The 23439-nt window shown below is 43.9% G+C and overlaps 1 protein-coding gene across 1 annotated transcript; it reads left to right on the top strand.

Annotated features, from left to right (window-relative positions):
• The first annotated feature begins 427 nt into the window (after window positions 1-427).
• OBI1 (ORC ubiquitin ligase 1) lies at window positions 428-20646 on the top strand. The gene is made up of 6 exons (XM_044286605.1): window positions 428-554; window positions 2754-2889; window positions 3793-3884; window positions 4469-4711; window positions 12831-12919; window positions 18383-20646. The coding sequence occupies exons 1-6, from the start codon at window positions 483-485 to the stop codon at window positions 19725-19727; spliced, it is 1977 nt and encodes a 658-aa protein (XP_044142540.1). The 5' UTR covers window positions 428-482; the 3' UTR covers window positions 19728-20646.
• Window positions 20647-23439: the final 2793 nt, after the last annotated feature.

Here is a 23439-nt window from a genome sequence, read left to right as displayed (position 1 = left end):
TCAGAAAAATGCGGAATTCACGCAGAAGATATCCGTATTTTGCAGATCCTTTGTTTGCAGGGCGAAACACGGACATGGCCCTCCGCCAGTCACTTCTTACCTATGCCTAGCGACCTTACCATAATGTATAGTCACACACTGAGGGGCACAGGATACAAAAAATGGATCATTTGGGGACCAGTTAAATAAGTGGGGAATGTATATCCCAGGATGCATATATGATGCAGCAGCATAGCCACCCCAGTGTAAGGTACACTGAGTCTAGAAGGAGAAGTAGCAGCACAGCCCCTCATCACGCGAGGCTGCCCCATCTACATGTGAATGAAGCCCGCCAAACACTCATTCCAGCGCCAGTCCCTGAAGCGCGTTCTGCAGCCTGCAGGAGTTTGGCCTCTGCCGCCACCTGTAGCTGCTTTGTGTACCAGGGAGTACGGAAGAAAGTGAGCTGCCCTAGTGAGGACGGGCACGGAGGAGTCCTGAGCATGGCGCACAATGTGCAGAACGTTACCCTGGCACTTACCCTCCCCATTACCTGCCACATCTGCCTAGGCAAGGTAAGAACCGCAATCGACGCAGCTCCGCTCTCAGTGCTGGCTCTTCCTGCTTTGTATTGTGCCCTGATCGTCCTGTATACAGGTCCATGTTGTGGACGTGCATTGTGCTTACAGATTAGGGAAACATACGTGTTGTTGCCTCTGGCAACCATGTGCTTGTTTATGCTTTTTAAAAGAGTTGTCCAGTTTTATATAAAGTTGGTTGATTCAAGCGCAGGTCCATGAGCAAGAGGAGTGGAGCAGTTACCCATGGCAACCAATCAAGTTCCATCTGCCCTTTTGAAAATGAAAGCAGCAATCTTACTGGTTGCTATGGGCAGCTCCACTTTCCTCTTACATTAGTTTTGAGCACTCTCCCCGCTGCCTCAGAGATAATGTATTTGGTTGCTGTGGTCATTGGGGGACATCTATCCAAACCGGTGTAAAGGAAAACGGGCTTAGTAGTCCATAGCAACCAATCAAATTCCACCATTCATTTTCCAAAGGAGTTCTGAAAAATGAAAGGTGTAATCTGATTGGTTGCTATGGGCTACTGAGCCAGTTTTCCTTACACCAGTTTTGATAAACCTCCCCTGTTGTCTTCACCCGCGTTGGGGGGCGGGTTGAGTTAATAGAGGCAGAATAGTGACGTGACTGGGCCAGCGGTAAATGGTGAGAAGGCCACAGCGCCGCAGCCGTCTCAAACAGCTGATTGGCGGGGGTCCAGGGTGTCGGATCCCCGCCGATCAGATGCTGATGATAACGGATACAACTATCTGTATCCGTTATGAACAGATTCAGTTGTATTATCTTTAACATAGCCAAGACGGACCCGTCATGAACTCCACTGAAAGTTAACGGGGGACTGATCCGTTTTCTATTGTGTCTGAGAAAACTGATCTGTTCCAGGACGGAAATAAAACCTCTGCTTGTTGCAGTTTGCTCTCCGGTATGGGAACGCAACCAAACGGAACGGAAGTGTTTTTTTTTCCTGTATTGAGATCCTCTGCCAGATCTCAATACCGGAAAATGTAAACGCAAGTGTGAAAGTAGCCTAAAGCAGCATAAAAAATGTTAGAGGTACCCTTACTGAAGTAGCTTACTGCTTTTGCCTAATGTATATATCAGGCATGGCCAACCTGAGGCTCTCCAGCTGTTGTAAAACTACAACTCCCACCATGCCCTGCTGTAAGCTGATAGCTGTAGGTAGCCTGGGCATGCTGGGAGTTGTAGTTTTTCAACAGCTGGAGAGCCTCAGGTTGGCCACACCTGGTATATATGCTGCAAAAACAGCGTTGGATGGGCCTCTGTTCACATCATGGTTTGGGTTTACCTTAGGCTTGTGCATTGAACATAACACATTGATGGATTCAACTGTATGTCATCCCTGGGCTCCCATGTTATATTGGATTCCTATATTATAGTGGATCCCATGTTATCTAAATGCTAAAGGCTGCAGTGCATTCCAGCGCTGCGAGAGAGATGAGTCTGATGCTGCCCCTGTCCACCAGACAATATCACTGAGCATCTCTCTCTCAGCGCTGGAGTGCACGGCAGGCTTTGGCAGGTCAGCCCTAAGGCCCCATTCACACAATCGTAAGTGTTTTGAGGTCTGCAAATCGCAGATATGCAAAACATGGTTGCCAGCCGTGTGCATGCCACATCCCAGTACGGACCCACTGACCTCAATGAGTCTGTGTTTCTCATGTTATGGCTAAGTATAGGATCCGCCCTATCTTTTGCGGCGCTGCCGCATAAATGTGGAAGCAAGCGGTTGTGTGAATGCGGCCTAAAAGTCCTGACGGCCATCACAGGAGTGACAGATGGCTGAAATCAGCAGGTCTGTCATTACACTGTGCTGCCATCAGGAGCTTTAAGGGTATGTTCACATGGCAAGAATCCGCCACTGATTCAGAAGCGGAAAGTGGGTGTTTTCAGCTGCTCAAACAGTTTGCCCGTTGACTTAAGTGTTAAAAACTCCATTTTGTGCAGACAGTGTAAATGGTTGAGGTCCTGTGTCTGCCTGTACCACGTGGCATGTTGTCCATGCCATGTCTGCCATGATGGATCTCTTTTGATCAGAGCCCTTGTGCATTTGTACTCCATAGGCTGTACAAAGCTGTGACGGTTTATTCTTCACGTGTCCTGTGCTAGCATGCTTGGCTCGAGCCGTCGCGTGCCCGTTTTCATTATGGCCTCCTTTTTTCTTTATGGCTACAGGTACGGCAGCCCGTCATTTGCGCCAACTATCACGTCTTCTGTTCGGTTTGCATTGATCTGTGGTTGAAGAACAACAGCCAGTGCCCGGCGTGCAGAGTGCCTATAACCCGGGAGAATCCCTGCAGGAATATCATCGGTATGCTGGGCTGTGCCCCTCAGTTATATAGTGCCATCATGCATGTTTACACATTTAGGACTGGTCCATGGTGGTGGCCATAGACACTGCTGAGTTATACACTGTACGGGGATATTAATGTAAAGTGAATCTGTCACCATAATATGCTGTCCTAGTATACAGGCGGATACACTGTCAATGTGAAGGGCCAAGCGGAGCACTCCCATCAGGAATACAGCAGAATACTGAGTGCCATTAGAGTCAGTGTGGCCATTGTCACATAGACCTCTCTATCTCTGCCCTGCTGAGTGGCAGAGATTGGTATAGTGGTATAATAGCAGATTAAAAGCAGATTATTTTTTACATGTTAGGGGCCATACACAACTTTTCATGACTGCACTACACTATAATTCTGTAGAAAATAAATTAGCGTTTTACTTATACGTTTTTTCCAGGATTTTAATATTGATGCCCTATCCTCAGGATATGCTATCAGTATGTGATTGCTGGGGCTTTGACACCCGGCATCCCTGCCAATCAGCTGTTTTGTTGTAGCTCTGGCGCCAGAACAGCTCCGTCTGTTCTCTAGTGGACAGATTGGGTTACTAGTGCAGTGCTGCTCCAACTGGCACGAATGGGGGCAGTGCTGCAGTTACCAGCTTCGCCCACAGCGGACTGAGCTGTATAGTCCCTGTAAGCTAACATCTGATTGCGCCAAGGTCATGTGACTGATGAACGCAATGTCACATGGCCTAGGCTAAGTTGCCAGAAGGCCTACTGTGTCTTCTCAAACAGCTGATGGGCAGGGGTCCCAGGAGTCGCACTCCCATCGATCAGATACTTATGATCTGTCCGGAGGATAGGTTGCCAGTATAAAAGTCTTGGAAAACCCCTTTAATCTCATTGTGTATTTTCTGTTGTCAGGTGGGACAAGCGAAGATGAAGGCACGTTAACTCATTCAGGCCGAATGCACCTCCGGAAGACTAGACTTGAGCTTCTTCAGAAAGAATATGAGGTAGCAATATCTGTTTTGACACTTGAAGGGATATTCTACTTTTCACATAGGTAAAATCTGACCAAGAAAGGGATTTGCTCTAATTTTAGTTTTGCAAAACCTGAGGTTTATCCTAAAGGGTAGCCCATCTATTGAAGGTGGCGCCCTGTCTGATTTATCGTGGAAAACCTTACAAAATAAAAAGATATCAGCTCCTGCTTAAAGGGGGTATTCCAGGATTTTACAGGATATCCTCAGGATAGGCCATCACTATCTGATCGGCTGTTCTGTCGTAGCTCTGGCGCCAGAAGCTGGAACTACACAGCTCCGTCCACCTTGTAGTGGTTACCACAGAGCTGCTCCCATTGACGTGGACAAGAGCAGCGCTGCATTAACCTGTTCCGTCCACTACAGAACATATGTGGTTATCCTTTTCTGATGATAGTCCATCACTTGTAAGATCCTGGAATACCCATTTAGAGCAGCAGTTGATATCTTTTTCTTTTGATCAAGGTCGGGAGTGGTCAATTAGTAAAAAGTGCCATAGAAAGCCTCGTGAGTATCAGAATTATTGGTGTTTTCACACACATTTTGATACATTTCAGGAAGAAATAGAATCACTATTGAAAGAGACAGAAGAGCTAAAAAGAGCAAATCTTCAATTAGAAGAGCGCCTCAGCAGAGCCTCCGATCCAGCTGCCGATTCCATATCCTGCAATTGTGGGAAGAAAGAAGCCGAGGGTGGAAGAGGCATTCGTGAGGGTCTGTTGGAAGAATGGAGCAGAAAGCTGGAAATGGTGAATACTGCCAACAAAAAAGTTGTAGAGGACACTGAGAAGTTGAAAGAGGTGAGTTTCAGATTTGTGTGTGTGTGTAGTTTGAGTGATCTCTGTGTGTGCGCTGTGAAATGTAACCTTGAAATCACTGTGTAGATGGCTGCAGTATCCAGAATAACAGCTACTAAGTGTATGGCATTCCTCGGGGTTGAAGGAAAGTAAACAGTGAAGAGGCTGCCTGATTGATGGGGTATGCCCTAGATAGGCCATTAATATTAGATTTGTGGAACCCCCACCAATCAGGTTTTTGAAGAGGTGCTTCGGCCTCTTCAAGCGACCAAAAAACTGCATATTAGCTATTTCAGTATCACAGCGTTCACTGTATGGGATAAATTTGTTTATGTTTTAATAGTTCATTAGTTTATTGCTTATTTATTTTTATTATGGGGAAAGAGGGGTGATTAAAATTTTTAAAACATTTTTTTAAGCCCCTAGGTGCCTTGAATATGTGATCTTCAGATCCCTTCTCCCCTACACTGCAGTGAATTAGCATTGCAATGTATGGCAGATTTTCAATTTTGTAATGGAGGCCTGTCATCTGCAAGCTTCCATAAGAACTACAGCTGTAATAGCTAAAGTTGAGCGAAGCCAGCTTCAAATGCTTAATCCGAAGACGCTTTGTTCAAAATTTCGGAATAATACTGTACGGAGATCCGTCTCCGTACAGTATTAGAATGTATGGGCTCCGATGAGCCAAAGTAAGTTATTCACAAAGTCACGCGGGACTTTATTGAATAACTTTGATAGTTGATTTTTAAAGTGGAACTTGAACTCTGCTTTGGCTCCGAGGTACCAGTCAGAACTGAAGCAGAGTTCAGTTTCAAGCTTTAAAGTGGTTTTCCATTTTAAAAATCAACTACCAAAGTTATTCAACGAAGTCACACGCGACTTCGTGAATAACTAACTTCGGCTCATCGGAGCTCATACATTCTAATACTGTACGGAGACGGATCTCTGTACAGTATTATTCCGAAGTTTGGAACAAAGCGACTTCGGATTAAACATCCGAAGCTCACTTCACTCAACTCTAGTAATAGCCTGGAATTCTTGAGGGGGATACATGCTATTAGAGAAAATGAATGGCTTAATAGATCTCCATGCAGGGAAACCGCGCAGGCCCGGAAGCGCAGTGCTTCTGGGGAAAGCCGCCTCAGATGCCATAGTCACAATTGACTTTGGTGTCTGAGGGGTTACATGTCTGCGATCAGCGTTATTGCCAATCGCAGACATTAGCCTGGGTGTCTGCTAGGTGAAACAGCAAGAACCCGGTGGCTATGGTGCCTGCCATCTTTAAAGAGACGACATGTGCCGTACATGGGGTTAAAGGAGTTCCCCCGTTCGGTAGATAGGGGATAGGTGTCTGATCGACAGGGGTCCTAATGCTGAAGCTCCAGTTAATCACAGTACCCTATGTTCCCCTGGTTAAATGGAGTGGCACTGGCATTTCATTTAGACAGGCGAAACGGCCCCTATTCCCATAATTAGATGCTTCCCCAGCAGTCGGATACCTATTCTCTATCCTATGGATTGAGGAGAGAAGTACTTGTAATGGGACAACCACTTTAAAGGGAACCTGTCACCGGGATTTTGTGTATAGAGCTGAGAACATGGGTTGCTAGATGGCCGCTAGCACATCCGCAATACACAGTCCCCATAGCTCTCTGTGCTTTTTATTGTGTCAAAAAAACGATTTGATACATATGCAAATTAACCTGAGATGAGTCCTGTCCCTGACTCATCTCACCTACAGGACTCATCTCAGGTTAATTTGCATATGTATCAAATCTTTTTTTGACACAATAAAAGCACAGAGAGCTATGGGGACTGGGTATTGCGGATGTGCTAGTAGCCATCTAGCAACCCATGTCCTCAGCTCTATACCCCAAATCCAGATGACAGATTCCCTTTAAGTGTATGTAATATAGCATTTGATTTATTCATTTTTGTGGTGGGGTTTGGAATGTAAAAAAAAATAAAATAAATCTTGGCCAGGAAAAACTGAAAGGCACCTGTTCGGATATACAGTCCTGATCAAAAGTTTTAAGACCACTTGAAAAATGGCGAAAAATCATATTTAGCATGGCTGGATCCTAACAAGGTTCCAAGTAGAGCTTCAACATGCAACAAGAAGAAATGGGAGTGAGACAAAACATTTTTTTAGCATTCAATTTAATGAAAACAACTAATGAACTGAAACAGGCTGTTTAAAAAAAAAAAAAAAAAAAAAGAAATCCAACTTCCAAACATGAACTCAGTAATGAGTAGCTCTGCGTTATTGTTTCACTTCCAAAATTTGTTTCGGCATGCTTGCTGCAAGCGTTTCCATGAGGTCAGTGGGAACATTTCTCAAAGTGGTGAAGACGGCCGCACGAAGGCCATCTACTGTCTGGAACTGTTGTCCATTTTTGTAAACTTCCCTTGCCATCCATCCCCAAAGGTTTTCAATTGGATTTAGATCAGGGGAACACACAGGATGGGCCAAAAGAGTGATGTTATTCTCCTGGAAGAAGTCTCTTGTCCTGCGGGCATTATGTACTGTAGCGTTGTCCTGTTGAAAAACCCAGTCGTTACCACACAGACGAGGGCCCTCAGTCATGAGGAATGCTCTCTGCAACATCTGGACATAGCCAGCGGCCGTTTGATGCCCCTGCACTTCCTGAAGCTCCATTGTTCAACTGAAGGAAAAAGCACCCCAGACCATTATGGCGCCCCTCCACTGTGGCGCGTAGAAAACATCTCAGGTGGGATCTGCTTGTCATGCCAGTAACATTGGAAACCATCAGGACCATCAAGGTTACATTTTTTCTCATCCGAGAATAAAACTTTCTTCCACCTTTGAATGTCCCATGTTTGGAGCTCTCTTGCAAAGTCCAAACGAGCAGTTCTGTGGCGTTTAAGGAGACGAGGTCTTTGAAGACGTTTTTTGTTTTTGAAGCCCTTCAGTCTCAGATGCCGTCTGATGGTTATGGGGCTGCAGTCAGCACCAGTAAGGGCCTTAATTTGGGTCGAGGATCGTCCAGTGTCTTGACGGACAGCCAATTGGATCCTCCGGCTCAGTGCTGATTAAATTTTTAAGTCTTCCACTTGACTTTCCATAACCCTCAGGATCATTTAAGAAATTCCAAATGACTGTCTTACTGCGTCCCACCTCAGCAGCGATGGCGCACTGTGAGAGACCCTGCTTATGTAGTTCAACAACCCGATCACGTTCAAAAAGGGAGAGTTTTTTTGCCTTTGCCATCACAACGTGCGACTACCTAACAGAAAATGACAATGAATCCACATCTTCGCACAGATTTGGCCTTAAAGGCATGTGGTCCTAAAATTTAGATCAAACTGAAAAACAGCCTGTTTCAGTTTAATCGTTATTTTCAACTAATTGAATGCTCAAAAAATGTTTTGTCTCACTCTCATTTATTCTTGTTGCATGTTGAACCTCTACTTGGAACCTTGTTAAGATCCAACAATGGATCCAAATGGTCTTAAACTTTTGATCAGGACTGTACCTACATTGTGTCTGGTTTGCATCAAATGTCTCGGTAGGAAACTCCTTAGAGTGTCTGGACAGGCTAGTAAGGGGCCACTGGAAAAGCTCCCTCCATAGACGGCATTCAGACAGAACAGCCCTGGAAGCCTTTGGTAGACTACGTGATTATGATTTTGGGGCTCCTTCAACCTTTTTTTTTTTTTATTTTTCACTTCAATAATCCTATGGATGCTGCTGAGGTACATCTAAATGCACAAACGGGATATGTAAGGATTGTAAAGGAAAGTTTTTCACCATCAGGGGGTTGTCCTAGTATGTCACCGGCCCTTGAGATAGGGTATGTTGTTTTGTTGCCATGTTGTATTGTGGCTGAAAGTGGAAGTTCACTGTGTGATTGTGGGTACAGTTGGCGAACATAACACTGAGGAGTGTTTTGGCTACAGAGACCATGTCAGTGGGGGCTGTTGTGAGGCCAACCATGTGGGAGCACATGGCGTGCAAGGCATCACATTCCACACTTGGGCAGAGCTTAGTCCAGTGCAGTAGGTCTTGTTTTACTGCCATAGTTGGGCAAATGTGGTCAGCAATCCAAGGGACCACATGTAATGCGCTAGTGAATTAGCCAGTTGTCACTTTGGACATAGAGGGCGTCTGTCTTAGGGTCCTATTAGACCTGCAGATGAAGCAGACGATTGTCAGGAAGGAAGCGTTCCTTCCCGGCAATCATCTGATCTCTACCGGAGAAGACCACTGCTATTTCATTATCACCAAAATCGATCCAAATATAAAGTTAATACAGCTAACTGAAACACTCTATATCTCAATGATACTATCAAACAACAAGAGTAGACTAAGTTCCTTTAATAATACATCTGATTTTATTAAACTTAATTAAAATACATAATAAATAATATACTACTAATAGAGAATCAAAAAGTCACGTCACATATCAATACCTAGTAATGAAAAGTCCCTAATACATGATTAATGCCAAAATTGGAGACAGACTGTCCCACGTAAGAGAACACCATAAAATAAATTCTGCATGCATATAATCGCATAGAATGGAGTCCTGTATTGTGCTGCTGCAATATAAACATGAGCCCAAGCACTAAATAACAATCAAAGACCCTAAAAGGGGGAGAGCACAATGGGGATGATCACAAATAAAGTGCTTATCTACATCCCATATAAAAGTGCATAGTGCGTCTATAATAATCTATGGAGTGTTCGGACACTCCATATAGTGTTATTTAGTGTTTGGGCTCATGTTTATATTGCAGCAGCACAATACAGGACTCCATTCTATGTGATTAGATGCATGCAGTGGGTACTGCGCCTGTGCGAGAGTTCGTTCGGCGTGAGGGAGGGGGAGGAGAGGGAGGAGAGGCTGTGGCAGGCTGGGGGCGGATAGACAGTGCAAGGAAGGCGTGCTGGGCACTGTAAGAGGGGCGGTACTGGGCTCTCTAAGAGGAACAAAACGCCCCTCTGGGCACATTCAGGACTCATTTGCATATCCATAAAAGTCGTTTTTTGCAGAAACTACTGGACGGATTACAAGATAAAAGAGCACAGCCTAATCCAGGTAAGCTGTGCTTCATGGCTGCTTTAAAATCGTTTTTTGGGTTAGGGGAGGTGACAGAATCCCTTTAATGGTGTTCTCTTACGTGGGACAGTCTGTTTCCAATCTTGGCATTAATCATGTATTAGGGACTTTTCATTACTAGGTATTGATATGTGACGTGGCTTTTTTTATTCCCTATTAGTAGTATATTATTTATTATGTATTTTAATCAAGTTTAACTTTAACCCCTTCAACCCCGGGACTGTTTTCACCTTCCTGCCCAGGGCATTTTTTTTTTCAAATCTGACATGTGTAACTTTATGTGGTAATAACTTTAAAACGCTTTTACTTATACAGGCCATTCTGAGACTGTTTTCTTCGCACATATCAGACTTCATGACAGTGGTAAAAAGTAAAAAAAAAAAAACAAATTTACCAAAGATTTGGAAAAAAATAGCAAATTTCCAAATTTCTATTTCTCTACTTCCATAATACATAGTAATACCTCCAAAAATAGTAATTACTTTAAAATCCCCATATGTCTACTTCATGTTTGGATCATTTTGAAAATTACATTTTATTGTTTGGGGGACGTTACAAGGCTTAGAAGTTTGGAAGCAAATCTTGAAATTTCCAAAACCCACTTTTTAAGGACCAGTTCAGGTCTGAAGTCACTTTGTGGGGCTTACACAATAGAAACCACCCAAAAATGACCCCATTTTAGAAACTACACCCCTCAAGGTATACAAAACTAATTTTACAAACTTTGTTAAGCCTTTAGGTGTTCCACAAGAATAAATGGAAAATGGAGATGAATTTCAATTTTAAATTTTTGGGCAGATTTTACATTTTAATCCATTTTTTTTTTTTTTTTTTTTTACTTTATTAATTTTAACATAGTAACATAGTACATAAGGCCGAAAAAAGACATTTGTCCATCCAGTTCGGCCTGTTATCCCGCAAGTTGATCCAGAGGAAGACCCCTCTCTAGTAGCTATAGCCAGTAATATTATTACACTCCAGAAATACATCCAGGCCCCTCTTGAATTCCTTTATTGTACTCACCATCACCACCTCCTCAGGCAGAGAGTTCCACATTCTCACTGCTCTTACCGTAAAGAATCCTCTTCTATGATTGTGTACAAACCTTCTTTCCTCCAGAAGCAGAGGATGTCCCCTCGTCACAGTCACAGTCCTGGGGATAAACAGATGATGGGAGAGACTCTGTACTGACCCCTGATATATTTATACATATTAATTAGATCTCCCCTCAGCCGTCTTTTTTCTAAAGTGAATAACCCTAATTTTGATAATCTTTCAGGGTACTGTAGTTGCCCCATTCCAGTTATTACTTTAGTTGCCCTCCTCTGAACCCTCTCCAGCTCTGCTATGTCTGCCTTGTTTACAGGAGCCCAGAACTGTACACAGTACTCCATGTGTGGTCTGACTAGCGATTTATTAAAAACACTTTTTTTTTTTCTTTACTTTATTTCTGATGTTCACTTTTGGGGTTCTGATCCCCTCTGCAATGCATTACAATACATCTGTATTGTAATCCATTGCCTGTTAGTGTATGACTCAGTGTCATACACTAACGGGTTGACTAGGAGACCCAGCCTGAGGCTGGATCTCCTCGGCACCCGTAGAAGGCAGGTCCTGCTGCCGTGCAAGGCATTAAGCAGCCTCTGCATGGCATCGGGCTGCCTTGTCACGCATCTGGTCCCCCCACAGCAGCGCGGGGACTCGATGCGATCACTCACCCGAGACAAACCCCTTCTATGTCGCGGTCAGCGTGGACCGTGGCATAGAAGGGGTTAATCCGCCAGCATCGGCTTTTACAGTGCAGTGATCGCGAACGCAGTGATTCCCATGACGTAGTAGTACATCATGGGTCGGGAAGGGGTTAATAAAATTGGATGTATTATTAAAGGAACTTAGTCTACTCTTGTTTTTTTGATATTATCACTGCTATTTCATGCAGCGATATTCTCCTCACTATGAGAAGGAGCGATCGCTAAGGTCATCGCTCGTCCCCATACTGAATCACTGTTTGCCTCCAACACAGCATATCGTGGTCACACAGCACGATCTGCCGCCAACAAACGAGGATTTTTAAACCTGTTAAAATTCCAATTTCCCGACATTAAACGTTTGCTCATTAGTCAGGTAATCCGCGGCAGTATTACACAGCCAGATAATCGTAAAGGAGCGTTCATACGAACTCTTGTTAGAGATGATCTTCAGGATTATCTTCAGGTGTAGTGGGGCATTTAGAGAATGTCCAGGGAGGTTAGTGAGGGACCCGAGAAAATGCTGGCACCTGTGGCATAAGTAGAAAGGCAGGGATTGAGTGAACTTTGTGATCATGTAGTCCATTATCCAGGGTCATCTGGGCCGTGATAACGGGCTAGCAGCTGGGTATCGGAGAACCACTGTCCACGTCCAAACCAGAGAAGCATATTGAGAGACTGCCTTTCAGGAAATTTGTACCAGTTTTTGCAAAGTGTTCTCCAGTCCTTTTGACATTGCCGCTGCTCCAGTCCCAATGCCGCCTCCTACCTTCCAGCCTATGTACCACTTCCACAGGCCACTGCTTGAACGTGTAGTCCGCATGAGACTAAGACTAATACTGTAATGGCTAAATTGATCCCAAAACAAGATCCCTAAAGAGACAAATATTCATTGCTGTGGATTTACTTGAAAGCTCAGCCCTTCCTATTTTCCATTTAATGTGCCTTGTTTTATTTAGTCAAGTGAAGAAAATTATCATCTATTTTGCTGATACCTGCACATTGTAATTTCACTTGGCCACAAAATATCTAGCCATGTGAAAAAAACATAGAAAAGCAATTAGTACATTCCCTTAATGACTTTCTGAACTAACTGTAGAGCTTTGTTTGCCTCCCTAGATGGGGGACTCGCGTTGCGTTTAGGGAATATGAACACAAAGTGCCATTTCTGTCCCAGTGTTAATTAAAGACAATGTTCCTACATTAGCATGACGTATCGGCTGTTCTTTTGTCAATTACAATGTGAGTGTGTGCCACTTGTTGTACCCATGTTGTCCTATCTGCTTAAAGGAAAACCGAAAGCTGAGAAATGAGAATATACAATGTGCAAGAGAAAACCTGAGACTGAAAAATGAAGTAGACCTCCGATCACCGCAAAAGTAGGTGCACTAGATATTGTATTCCCTCTAACATGCTGTGAATCACAATGGCATTTATCAACGTTTCTAAGCTGGGGTTTGGGGAAATTTGCATTCTAAATTGGTATTTTTCTAAAGAAAAATAATTTGATATGAAGCAAAGCCATACGTAGAGAGAATACATTGTTTTCTTCCTTTTTTTATTTAATTTTTTGAAAACTGAGAAATAAATGACAACTTGTAGCTGTGTGTTTTAGAATTATTGTTCTGAGCATTAAAGGGGTTGTCTCATCTCAGACGATGAGGGCATGTCGCTAGGATATGTCCCCATTGCCCTAAAGAGAACGGAGCCCCTTAAAGTGGTGGCTGGAGGACTCCGGTCCAGCCACCATCAATCACTCTACTAGCGATATGCCCCCGTTGTCTGAGACAAACCCTTTAATGTATATTAGATATAGTGCAGCCAATAATATTGTCTGTAACCTATGGGGGGTTTTATTCTCATTTTTTTTGCATGACTATTTTTTAAATTGCATACCTATTTACTCTCATCTTACTTCCTGGTATGATCCTGCAGTTTCCACATCCCTGTCTTCTACTAATTATGCTAGATGTTGACTTTAGGAGAGTAAGGCATGTTCCACACCTGCGGTAAACTGGTTTGCTGTGTCCGGCCTAGGCAGATGGGGTCATGCACTGCCATAGCCCATTGACTATTATGGGATCCATCGAGAATTCGGTCAGTTTCCGGCAAGACAGAAACCGATGTATGCACCAGTTTCTGTCCTGCTGGATTACAGTCAAGCTGCCGGAACGGCCTGCCAGATAGCTTTACCGCAGGTGTGGAACTAGCCTAAGAGAGCCTGCAGAAGAAAAGGGATCTACAGGCCGCTGGCAGATGTTGTCTCTGCCTATTATGGCCAAGATGGGCATACCCACAGTAAGCGTCGGTCTGTTTTTTTTTTTTTTTTTTAACTCTTAAGTTACAGAAACAGTAGCTTGGTGTGCTGTTTGCGTAGCTCCCATTCACTGGTGTTAATGAATCGGACACTCGGATGTTTCCGTAATTTTGGCCGCACTGGAACTGCTTTTGCTTCGGCGATTCCCATCAAAGCAATGAAAGCCCAAAATGGGAAAACTCCTTTAAGATATGTTAGAAAGTACGGTAACATGTATTCACGTTACAAAGTTGCAGTTTGGAAATAAAAGTTTTGTAGCAGAAGTTTACTTTAACGTGTTCTCCAAGAAAAAAAAACACCTCAATATAAATCTGCCTATGGGTGGTCCCTACCGTCCCTTTGTGCTACAGAAATGCACTGATGGTCAGCCACAAATAAAATCACCCATTCGAGCTGGCTGGTTTAGCGGACGTAAGACAATGGAGATAATGAGGCGTGCTCATTTTTGTGTCTTCAGAAATAAATTGTAGAAGCTCATTATTATAGGGAATAATAGCAAGTGCCACCAGACTGGTACAAGAGAGACCATTAGTGCCCTCACACAATGCCGAAGGATTCCTGGTTACAGGTCTTCAAATAGAAATGCTGCTCCTTTAAGATCATTTCACTAACATTAATTAAGAATGTTTTCACATTCTGATTTAATTAAAGATATTAATGACTAAGCTGTAATTAGCCTACAGATATAAATTATGCAGATTTTACTATGATTTATACACAAGGGTCTTAGGAAAAAAGGACAAAGGAAAAACTGGTGGTGCTTCTCCCTCGTTATTTCATTGATGTTTTGCTTCTGCTGTGATCCTACTGTTTGCCGTACCTACATCTGCTGGTCTGGAAACCATTAGTAAAATATCCTGTCCCATATACATGACTGGGTTTGGTACTGCAGCTCAGTTCTTCCAATGTCACTAAGCTGCAAACCAGACTGTGGACAGGTGCGTGGCTGCTTTGGGAAGACAGCAGCCATGTTTATGTTATACTGAACATCCCCTTTAAAGACCAGACCAATTTTTTATTTAATTTTTTTTCTACCTTCCAGAAGCTCAATTATTTTTATTAATTTTTCTTTTTCATTTTTTGTGGGACAAGTTATTTTTCATGGCATCATTTAATTTACTATATAGTCTATTGGAGAACAATTCTTTGTGGGTTAAAACTGAAAGAAAATTATTATTCTGTCAAGATTGTTGTCCGCATCCATGTTTTTGCGTTTCTAGTCCGCAAAATTATGAAGCTTGTACTACTATTGCCCGCACAGATCGGTCCGCAGCCCCATTCAAGTCAATGGATCCGCAAATTGCGGATGACATACAGAATGGTTTTCGTATGTCATCCGTTTTTTGCAGATCTGTTTCCATATTTTGGAAGGCCTTAATAATTATTTTTTTTTTCTCTCTCTTTTTGTTTTTTTTTCCTTCCATTTTTTGCGGACCGTAAAAAACGGAAGACATACGGAACACAAACGGAAATCATTTGTCCACAAAATGCGGACACATGGTTCCATTATTTGCGGACTGCAAAACAGAAAGGATTACACACGGTCATGTGAATGTACCCTAATTTTGCGAATCGGTACCGTTACAGCTATGTCAAATTTTTATCGTTTTTATTATGTTTTACTTCTTTTAAAAAAATTAAACATTTGAAAAGTTTTCACAGTGTTCACTGTGCACGAAAAAAAATTATGAATTTTTTAAAAATAATAGTTCAGACATTTTCTGATGTTTTAGTATTTTTTTTTTTTTTTTTTTTTTTTTTTTAAAGCTTTTTACTTTTTACACTGTCATTTTTAGTCCTCTGGGACTGTTTTTAACACATTTCAGTATCTTTTCAGTTTTTCACTGATGGTTGCTAAGAGATGTTGTTTGTAAACCTTCACTTTTTTATTACGCGCGTGAAAAACGCATTGCACCCGCGCTAAAAAAAACTGAACGCAATCGCAGACAAAACTGACTGAACTTGCTTGCAAGATGGTGCGAGTTTCACTGAAAGCATCCGGAGCCAATCCGTGTTGTTGACGTGAAAGAGGCCTAATTCTACTTCCTGCTGGATCCATTGCTGGCTTTGACCAAAAATAAATATATAGAGAATCGAAAACCACCACAAAAACTGCATGTGTTAATTCCAGCCTTCTTGTGCCAGAAAAGGTTTAAGAACTAGAATGTCAAGGCATTGTCTCTTTTGCAGTTTTCTTCATAATCCATTAAAGGAACTACTTGATGAGTCAACCCTTTAAATGGGCACTTTAGTTTAGTTTAAAAACAAAACTGCATAAATCAGTAGTACCAGCGAAGATAAGTAACTTTGTAATATATCTTACTAGAAGAAAAATGCCTCTTTCTTCACCTATTGGCTACATTGCCTGCAGAGATCATTCGCTGTATTGAGAGATGCAGAGACTATTTGAATTTTCAGCTTCATTGAGTAACTGCTCTGGATAGAAGTCTATGGAGAGGAGGGAGTAGGTGCAGAGAGAGACAGACAGACACCACTGCTGTCTCTAGTAAGTGTTTTACTGTCTCGCCACAGTACTGGATGCAGATCTGTACTGCTATATAATATCCTCCATTCTGCTGGTGCTTCTGAGAGAATAGCGGGATCTCCTCTGTGTGCTGTGTAAGTGTATATCCCCACCACTAGTTCAAGTTAGATGGAGCATGTAGGGGTGGGAACTGGTGATAAATGCAGGATACAAGGCCTTATAATGGTCAGATATTGTGTTATTACTCATGTCTGTACACACAGAACAGCTAGTTTTAAGAAATCACCCAAAACAGGTAAGCTGGGTTGTCTCATCTTGCTGCTACTAAGGCGAGATAGCTGGATAGTCCCAACAACCAGCCGTCTGAGAAACAGTGGAGCAGACCAGCGCTTGCAGTTTCAATAGCTCCCATTGCAGTGGATGAGATCTATGGAAACTGCGTAGCAGTGCAAGTTAGGGTCCATTCACACGTCCGTAAGTGTTTTGCGGATATACGCAAAACACAGGCAATGTGCATTCCGCAATTTGCGGACCGCACATCACCGGCACTATAATAGAAAATGCCTAATCTTGTCCGGAATTGCAGACAAGAATAGGACATGTTCTATTTTTTTTTGCGGAAACGGAAGCACGGGTGCGTATTCGCAAATGCAGATGCGGACAGCACATTCCGGCCCCATTAAAAATTAATGGGTCTGCACCCGTTCCGCAAAATTGCAGAACGGATGCGGACCCATTTTGCAGACGTGTGAATGGACCCTTATGCTGATTCCGAATTAGGAACCGCAATGGGAGCTGCTTAAACATCGAGCACCGGCGCACTCCGCTGTTTCCTGGCCCACTGGTGGTCGGGACTGTGTCTCATCTCGCCTTAATAAAGGCCAGATGAGACAGCCCCTTTTTAATGGCATCTGTGAGCAGATTTGTACCTGGCTGACCTGTTACATGTGCGCTTGGCAGCTGAAGGCATCTGTGTTGGTCCTGTGTTCATATGTGTCGAGACCACTTTGATTGACAGGGCCAGGCGTTATGCTATTTTTACTGCCTGGCCCTGGTAATCAAAGTGGAGAGGGTGCGACAGTTGCAGAGCCAGAAGAGCTTCTAGGGGAGTAACGGCAACGCCCCCATTGCTCCTAGAGGCTCATATGCATACACTAGAATAGGCATGCTCAACCTACGGCCCTCCAGCTGTTGCAAAACTACAACTCCCATCATTCCCTGACAGCCTACAGCTATTATCCTACAGAAGGGCATCGTGGGAGTTGTAGTTTTACAACAGCCGGAGGGCCACAGGTTGAGCATCTCTGCACTAGAACATCATTTTTCTCAGCAATGCTGACACATATGAACATGGGACCAACACAGATGCCTTCAGCTGCCAAGCGCACATGTAAGAGGTCAACCAGTTTCATAGGTGAAAATCTGCTGACAGATGCCGTTTAAGTTTTCACGTGAGGCTAGCTTAAAGGTATAATATTTTTAATATATAATATTTTTTAGAAAAGTGGTGCTCAGGCAGCTTCCTTGATGGTAAGCTGATTTGTGGGGCACAGCTGCTAGTTAGAACCTTGGGCAACCAGTCTTCCAGAACAAGAGTTCTTTCTATGATGTCCTTATGTCCTATTGGCACTTTTAGGTTTTAAGAATGTATTTACACCAAAGTATTATTTTTTTTAAACTTGCTTCCAGAATAATAGTCAAAACGCTAGATGTGTGGATTACAAGAAAATAATTAGCGAATTCTTAGTAGTGTTGTCTTCCCAAAGTTTCTCTACCTCTTCTTCACCTACCTTTCTGTGTCCATCCAGTAATCTAGAATACCTTGTTTCTACGCCATCTATGCAGTCTCTGTGATGTGAAATTAAAGGAGTTTTAATATAATTTTTATTTTATTTTTCCACTTTGTCCACAAAGTATCTTGTATAGAATTATCCATTTCACAGAAATTCTTTTATTTTCACTTACCTAGTGGTGTATTAGTTGGCAAGTTTTTTGCAGAACTGTGATTCAATAAACTTTGCTCCTGTTTCTTTCTTATAGGTTTGGAAGGTTTACAGTGGCTGCACTGCAAGCAAAAGTAGATCAGTATGAGCGGGAGATGAGCAGGCTTAAAAAAGCTCTGGAGAGGAGCGATCAATACATAGAAGAACTAGAAACTCAGGTTGAGCAATTGAAAAAGCCACTAGAGGATACACAAAAAGAAAAATCTCAGTGTGGAAATCCTACCTATGTACATGTAACAGATTCTACAACCACACATACCTGCCAAGAACTGAATGCAACACAGCAGCTTTCGAGCCACAGCCATCAAACAGGGGAATGTTCAGAAGAATTCAGTAGCACCTGCTCCAATTCAAATGGACACTCATTCAGATTAAACAAACTAAAATCTCTTGATGAAAAAGAAGGCTCCCCTGAGCTGAAAAGTGCATTTAGTAGGTATTCATCTGCTTCATTAAACAGCAGTGAGCAGACGAGCATAGATAGCAAGAGTCAGAAGGCAGGTAGAGATTTAGCTCAAGGTTTTGGAAGTCCTTCTTCTTCTTTGCCTTTTAGTTCTCTTCACTTGAACACACCAGATAGCAAAGCAAACTGCTCTTCCAGCCATGGTCATTTAAAGAAACCTCTTACATATCTCAGAAAATTGATGTTTGACGATTTGCCTAAGAGAAATGAAGTCTGCAATTCTAACAGTTCAATTAGTGAAAAACATTTGAGTACCGGGGAGGGCCCAGCATGGTTTAGAGAGCCAAAGCCAAGTTTCTTTTGCCAGAACTATAGTGAATCAGGAGACAGTAAATTACCAGGACAAAACAATTATTTACAATTAGGAAACCCAAATGATAGTGCACGAGATCATAGAGAAGGCCTTCAGGAAACTAACCAAAGTAGGACCTTAGTTGAAAATTCCATGGATAAGCACTGTCATGATACGGTCAATGAGCTTAATACTGTTATGTGTAATGGAAGAAGTCAACATTCATATCATGGCAATGCTTCTTCTGGGTCAGGAACAAATTTGGATTTTCCAAGTGATTCTACAGTCAAAGTTGGTAAGAGTTCTGGAGATACTGCATCATCTCACCTTGGTGTAGAACCTATTTTGTCTGCTTCATTTCCTCCATGTTCTTTATTTGCAGTTAGGGATGGTAAAGACTCTCCGGATAAAAACTTTCATGGCCATTTGCCATGTGAACCATCATTACAATCTAAGGAGGAGCTAATATTTCATTCTGGTTCTGTGGAAGCAGAGTGTACTGGACATGGATCAAAGTCAACCTGGCTGTCCTACTGTAACCCCCAAACCTACAGTTACAGTCCTCCAGCAAAACGGAAATTGCAAAACCAATCTAGTGACAGTCCTACAAAATCCGCAAAGTCCTGAGTAGATTGTGTTGTAAAGTTATGGGTTGTTTCAAATGAAGTCCCTAATGATTGTGCGGATATGAGAATCCACCTTCTCATTTCTTATGAGTTTTAGAGTAATTTATAAATCATTATATCACTTTTGTAGCAAATTACCTGTTGTTTTCCTAGTTTGCAGAATAAAGAAACCACATTCCATTATACTTTTCAAGTCATATTGTCATTTAATTGGCAGTGGGTCCGCTTACCCCTCCTCTCTACATTGTGATGGACATCTTGTTATTATGCCGGGACCGCGCTCTTCTCGCGCATGCTCTGTGCGCTGCCTGTTACAGCGCGATCCCGGTTGCTTCTCGTCTTTAGCCGTGAGCGTGATCACTGGCTTGCGTTCTCCAGCGCCTGAAGCCAGTGATCACCCTCACGCTAAAGATGAGAAGCGACTGCCGGGCACGAGCTCGATGGGACTGAGCGGCGCATGTGCAGTCTGCAAAATGAAGGCGGTGAGTGAGGGAGCCGGGATCGCGCTATAACGGGCAGCGCACGGTGCAAGTGCGAGAAGAGCGCGGTCCCGGCATCACGGCAAGATGTCCATCACAATGTAGAGAGGAGGGGTAATGGGCGGGCTTATCGTGCCTTGAAGCAAGGAGGCCGCTGCCCCCTTGACTTCAAGCCTGACTTGGAGAAGGCGCCAACAGACATTAAAACTGTGATTTTAACAAATGTGAGGAGGCAAAATAAGGAAAGAAAATTATGATTAGCAACACACTGGGGGATACATTAGGGTACTGTGGTTGCTTTAATATGTGTTTTCCAGGTGACAGTTTCCCTTTAACCACCTCCCGTCTCGCTAACGCCGAAAGGCATGATTGCTGCGGCGCTGCCAGGTCACACTAACGCCGATCGGCGTCATCTCACGTGAGCTGAGATTTCCTGTGACTGCGCGCTCACAGGATCGCGTAGTTCACAAGTTCATCTGCAGCCTGCCGGCCGCGATCATTGGCTGGCAGGCTGTGGATTTTTGAAATGACCAATTGAAAATAGCGTCTGATATACCTGCTACCTGCTCCTCTGGTGGTCCCTTTTACTTGGATCGACCACCAGAGGACACAGGCAGCTCTGTAAGTAGCACCAACTCACCACACTACACATTAGACATTACCCTGTCATTTATTAACCCCTTATTTAGCACCTGATCACCCATATTAGACTCCCTGATCACCCCCTTGTCCACCCCCCTGTCATTGATCACCTCCCTGTAAGGGACCCTCATCACCGCCAGGTATTTAGCTACTTGCTAGATAGTTTAGCGCCCAGCCCACCGTACCGCAGTCACTGATTAGTCGCTGATTATCGCTGTCGCTAATCAGCACTAGTACTATATAGTATCTGTAAGTGATCAAGACTGATCGCATTCAGATCTATATAAGTGCATTAGGGTCACCTTAGGCTCTACAAAACGCAGTGTTCGCCCGATCAGGCCTGATCTTGTGCGCACACTTGCGTTCAGTCCGCCTCACCGTAGTGACAGAATTTTTTTTTTCTGATCACTGCAAAAACTGTAAAATCGCTGCGCCGCTATAAAAATCACTTTTGAGCTTTTTGGATCTTTATTAGCGATCGCAGCTTTACTTCGCAAGCACTCCTTATTACTAGGTAGGTTTGCTCTTTTTCCTGGGTAGTCTCAGAGGAATACCCCCTAAATTTAGTGAACCCACAATGTCAAACAAGGGGTATGAAGAGGCCTACAGGATTCTGGCCGTGATGGATGAAAGCGATGGGGACGCCTCACCCGCTGAATCCAGTGGTTCAGAATATGAACCTGTAGACAGCAGTGGCACTCTAACCGTTAGCGAAGATGACGAGGTAGAGGTCCCTGCTACGGTCAGGCGTACCCGATCCCATGTCGGGGTTCTGCATACCCCGCATGATGAGCCTCATTTGCAGCAGAGTGGTGCTAGCGCTGATCTTGTTTATGGTGCGGCATACACCAGCAGCGCAGCACATCCTGGACCTTCTACCAGCACTGCCGTATTCCCTGGTGAAGTGGCGAGCACCAGAAGGGCAGTTCCAGCTGGTACGGTGGCACGTGCAATAACTCCCCCGTCGCAGCCACCGCGTTCACAGGCCCGTAGAACCCTTAGTCTCCCAGAGGTGCTGGCAAATCCTAATTGGCACTCCCCTGCTTCCGCCGCACCCGTATTGCCCCCTTTCACCGCCCACTCTGGAGTTCGCGTGGAGACAGCTCATTTAGGATCGGCCCTTCAGTTTTTTGAGCTGTTCTTTACCGCGGATCTCTATGACCTAGTTGTGGCAGAAACCAACCGCTACGCCACACAGTTTATTACCGCCAATCCGGAAAGCTTCTATGCCCAGCCTTTCCGGTCACTTTTTCCGAGTTTAAAATTTTTTGGGGCCTTATCCTCAGCATGGGTCTAACTAAAAAAAATATATTGCGGTCATATTGGTCTAAAGACCCAATACATTACATGCCCATGTTCTCTGCTGCAATGTCCAGGGCACGTTTTGAGGTCATCATGTGCTTTATGCATTTCGCTGACAATAACACCTGTCATCCAAGAGGCCACCCTGCTTATGACCGGCTCCACAAAATTCGGCCCCTCATAGACCATTTGTCATCCAGATTTGCAGATGCGTATACCCCTAATCAAAACATCTGCATAGACGAGTCCCTAGTACATTTTACTGGGCGCCTTGGCATAAAACAGTACATCCCCAGCAAGCGCGTGAAAGGGCCACAGGCTATACATATCGTTTTAGGGTCTATGAGGGAAAAGACTCAAAACTGGAGCCGGTCGGATGTCCTGACTACCTGGGGAGCAGTGGCAAGATTGTCTGGGACTTGGTGTCGCCCTTACTCCACAAGGGGTACCACATATACGTGGACAATTTTTACTCAAGCATGGCCCTCTTTCGGCACTTACATCTAGTCGGAATTCAATGCTGTGGCACCGCGCGACCTAGTCGCCGGTGCTTTCCCCAACGGCTCGTTAGCACCCGACTTGCACGGGGGGAGAGGGCTGCCTTGTGTGACCAAGAACTGCTCGCGGTGAAGTGGAGGGACAAGAGGGACGTTTACCTTCTGTCCACAATTCACGCAGACACGACAGTCCAAATTGAAAGGGCAACTGGAGTCATTGTGAAACCCCTCTGTCCACGACTATAACCTTCACATAGGAGGGGTGGACTTCAATGACCAGATGTTGGCTCCCTATTTAGTTTCCCGACGCACCAGACGCTGGTATAAAAAGGTGTCTGTATATTTGATTCAATTGGCTGTAATCCTTCCTAAAATTCCAGGAAGAGATCATTTCGGAAATCCTGTATCCAGGAGGGTCCTTTCCCCAAGTCCCTGATGTAGTGAGCCGGCTACATGGCAGACACTTCCCGTCTGTCTATCCTGGTACCCCAACTCAACGTTCCCAAGAAAAAGATGTTGTGTCTGTAGCAGGGGTGGAATAAGGCGTGACACCACCTTTTTTTGTCCTTGTCCTGACCAGCCTGCCCTATGCATAGGGGAGTGTTTCCACAAGTTCCACACTCAGGTACACTATTAGCATAGGAATTGCGTGACACAGGACAGGCACACAGGGGTCTTAGGGCCCTTTCACACAGAGCTGCCACAAACCTCTCCTTTCACCTGGGACAAAGTGCATAATGTACTTCGCCACATCTCTGGGCGATTTGCGCTTTGCACATTGTCCCATGGGGAA

The sequence above is a fragment of the Bufo gargarizans genome, chromosome 3 (assembly GCF_014858855.1).
Source record: "Bufo gargarizans isolate SCDJY-AF-19 chromosome 3, ASM1485885v1, whole genome shotgun sequence".
Classification (NCBI taxonomy): Eukaryota; Metazoa; Chordata; class Amphibia; order Anura; family Bufonidae; genus Bufo; species Bufo gargarizans.
The sequence above is the reverse complement of the archived record's forward strand: the minus strand, read 5'-3'. Positions and strand labels throughout refer to the sequence as shown.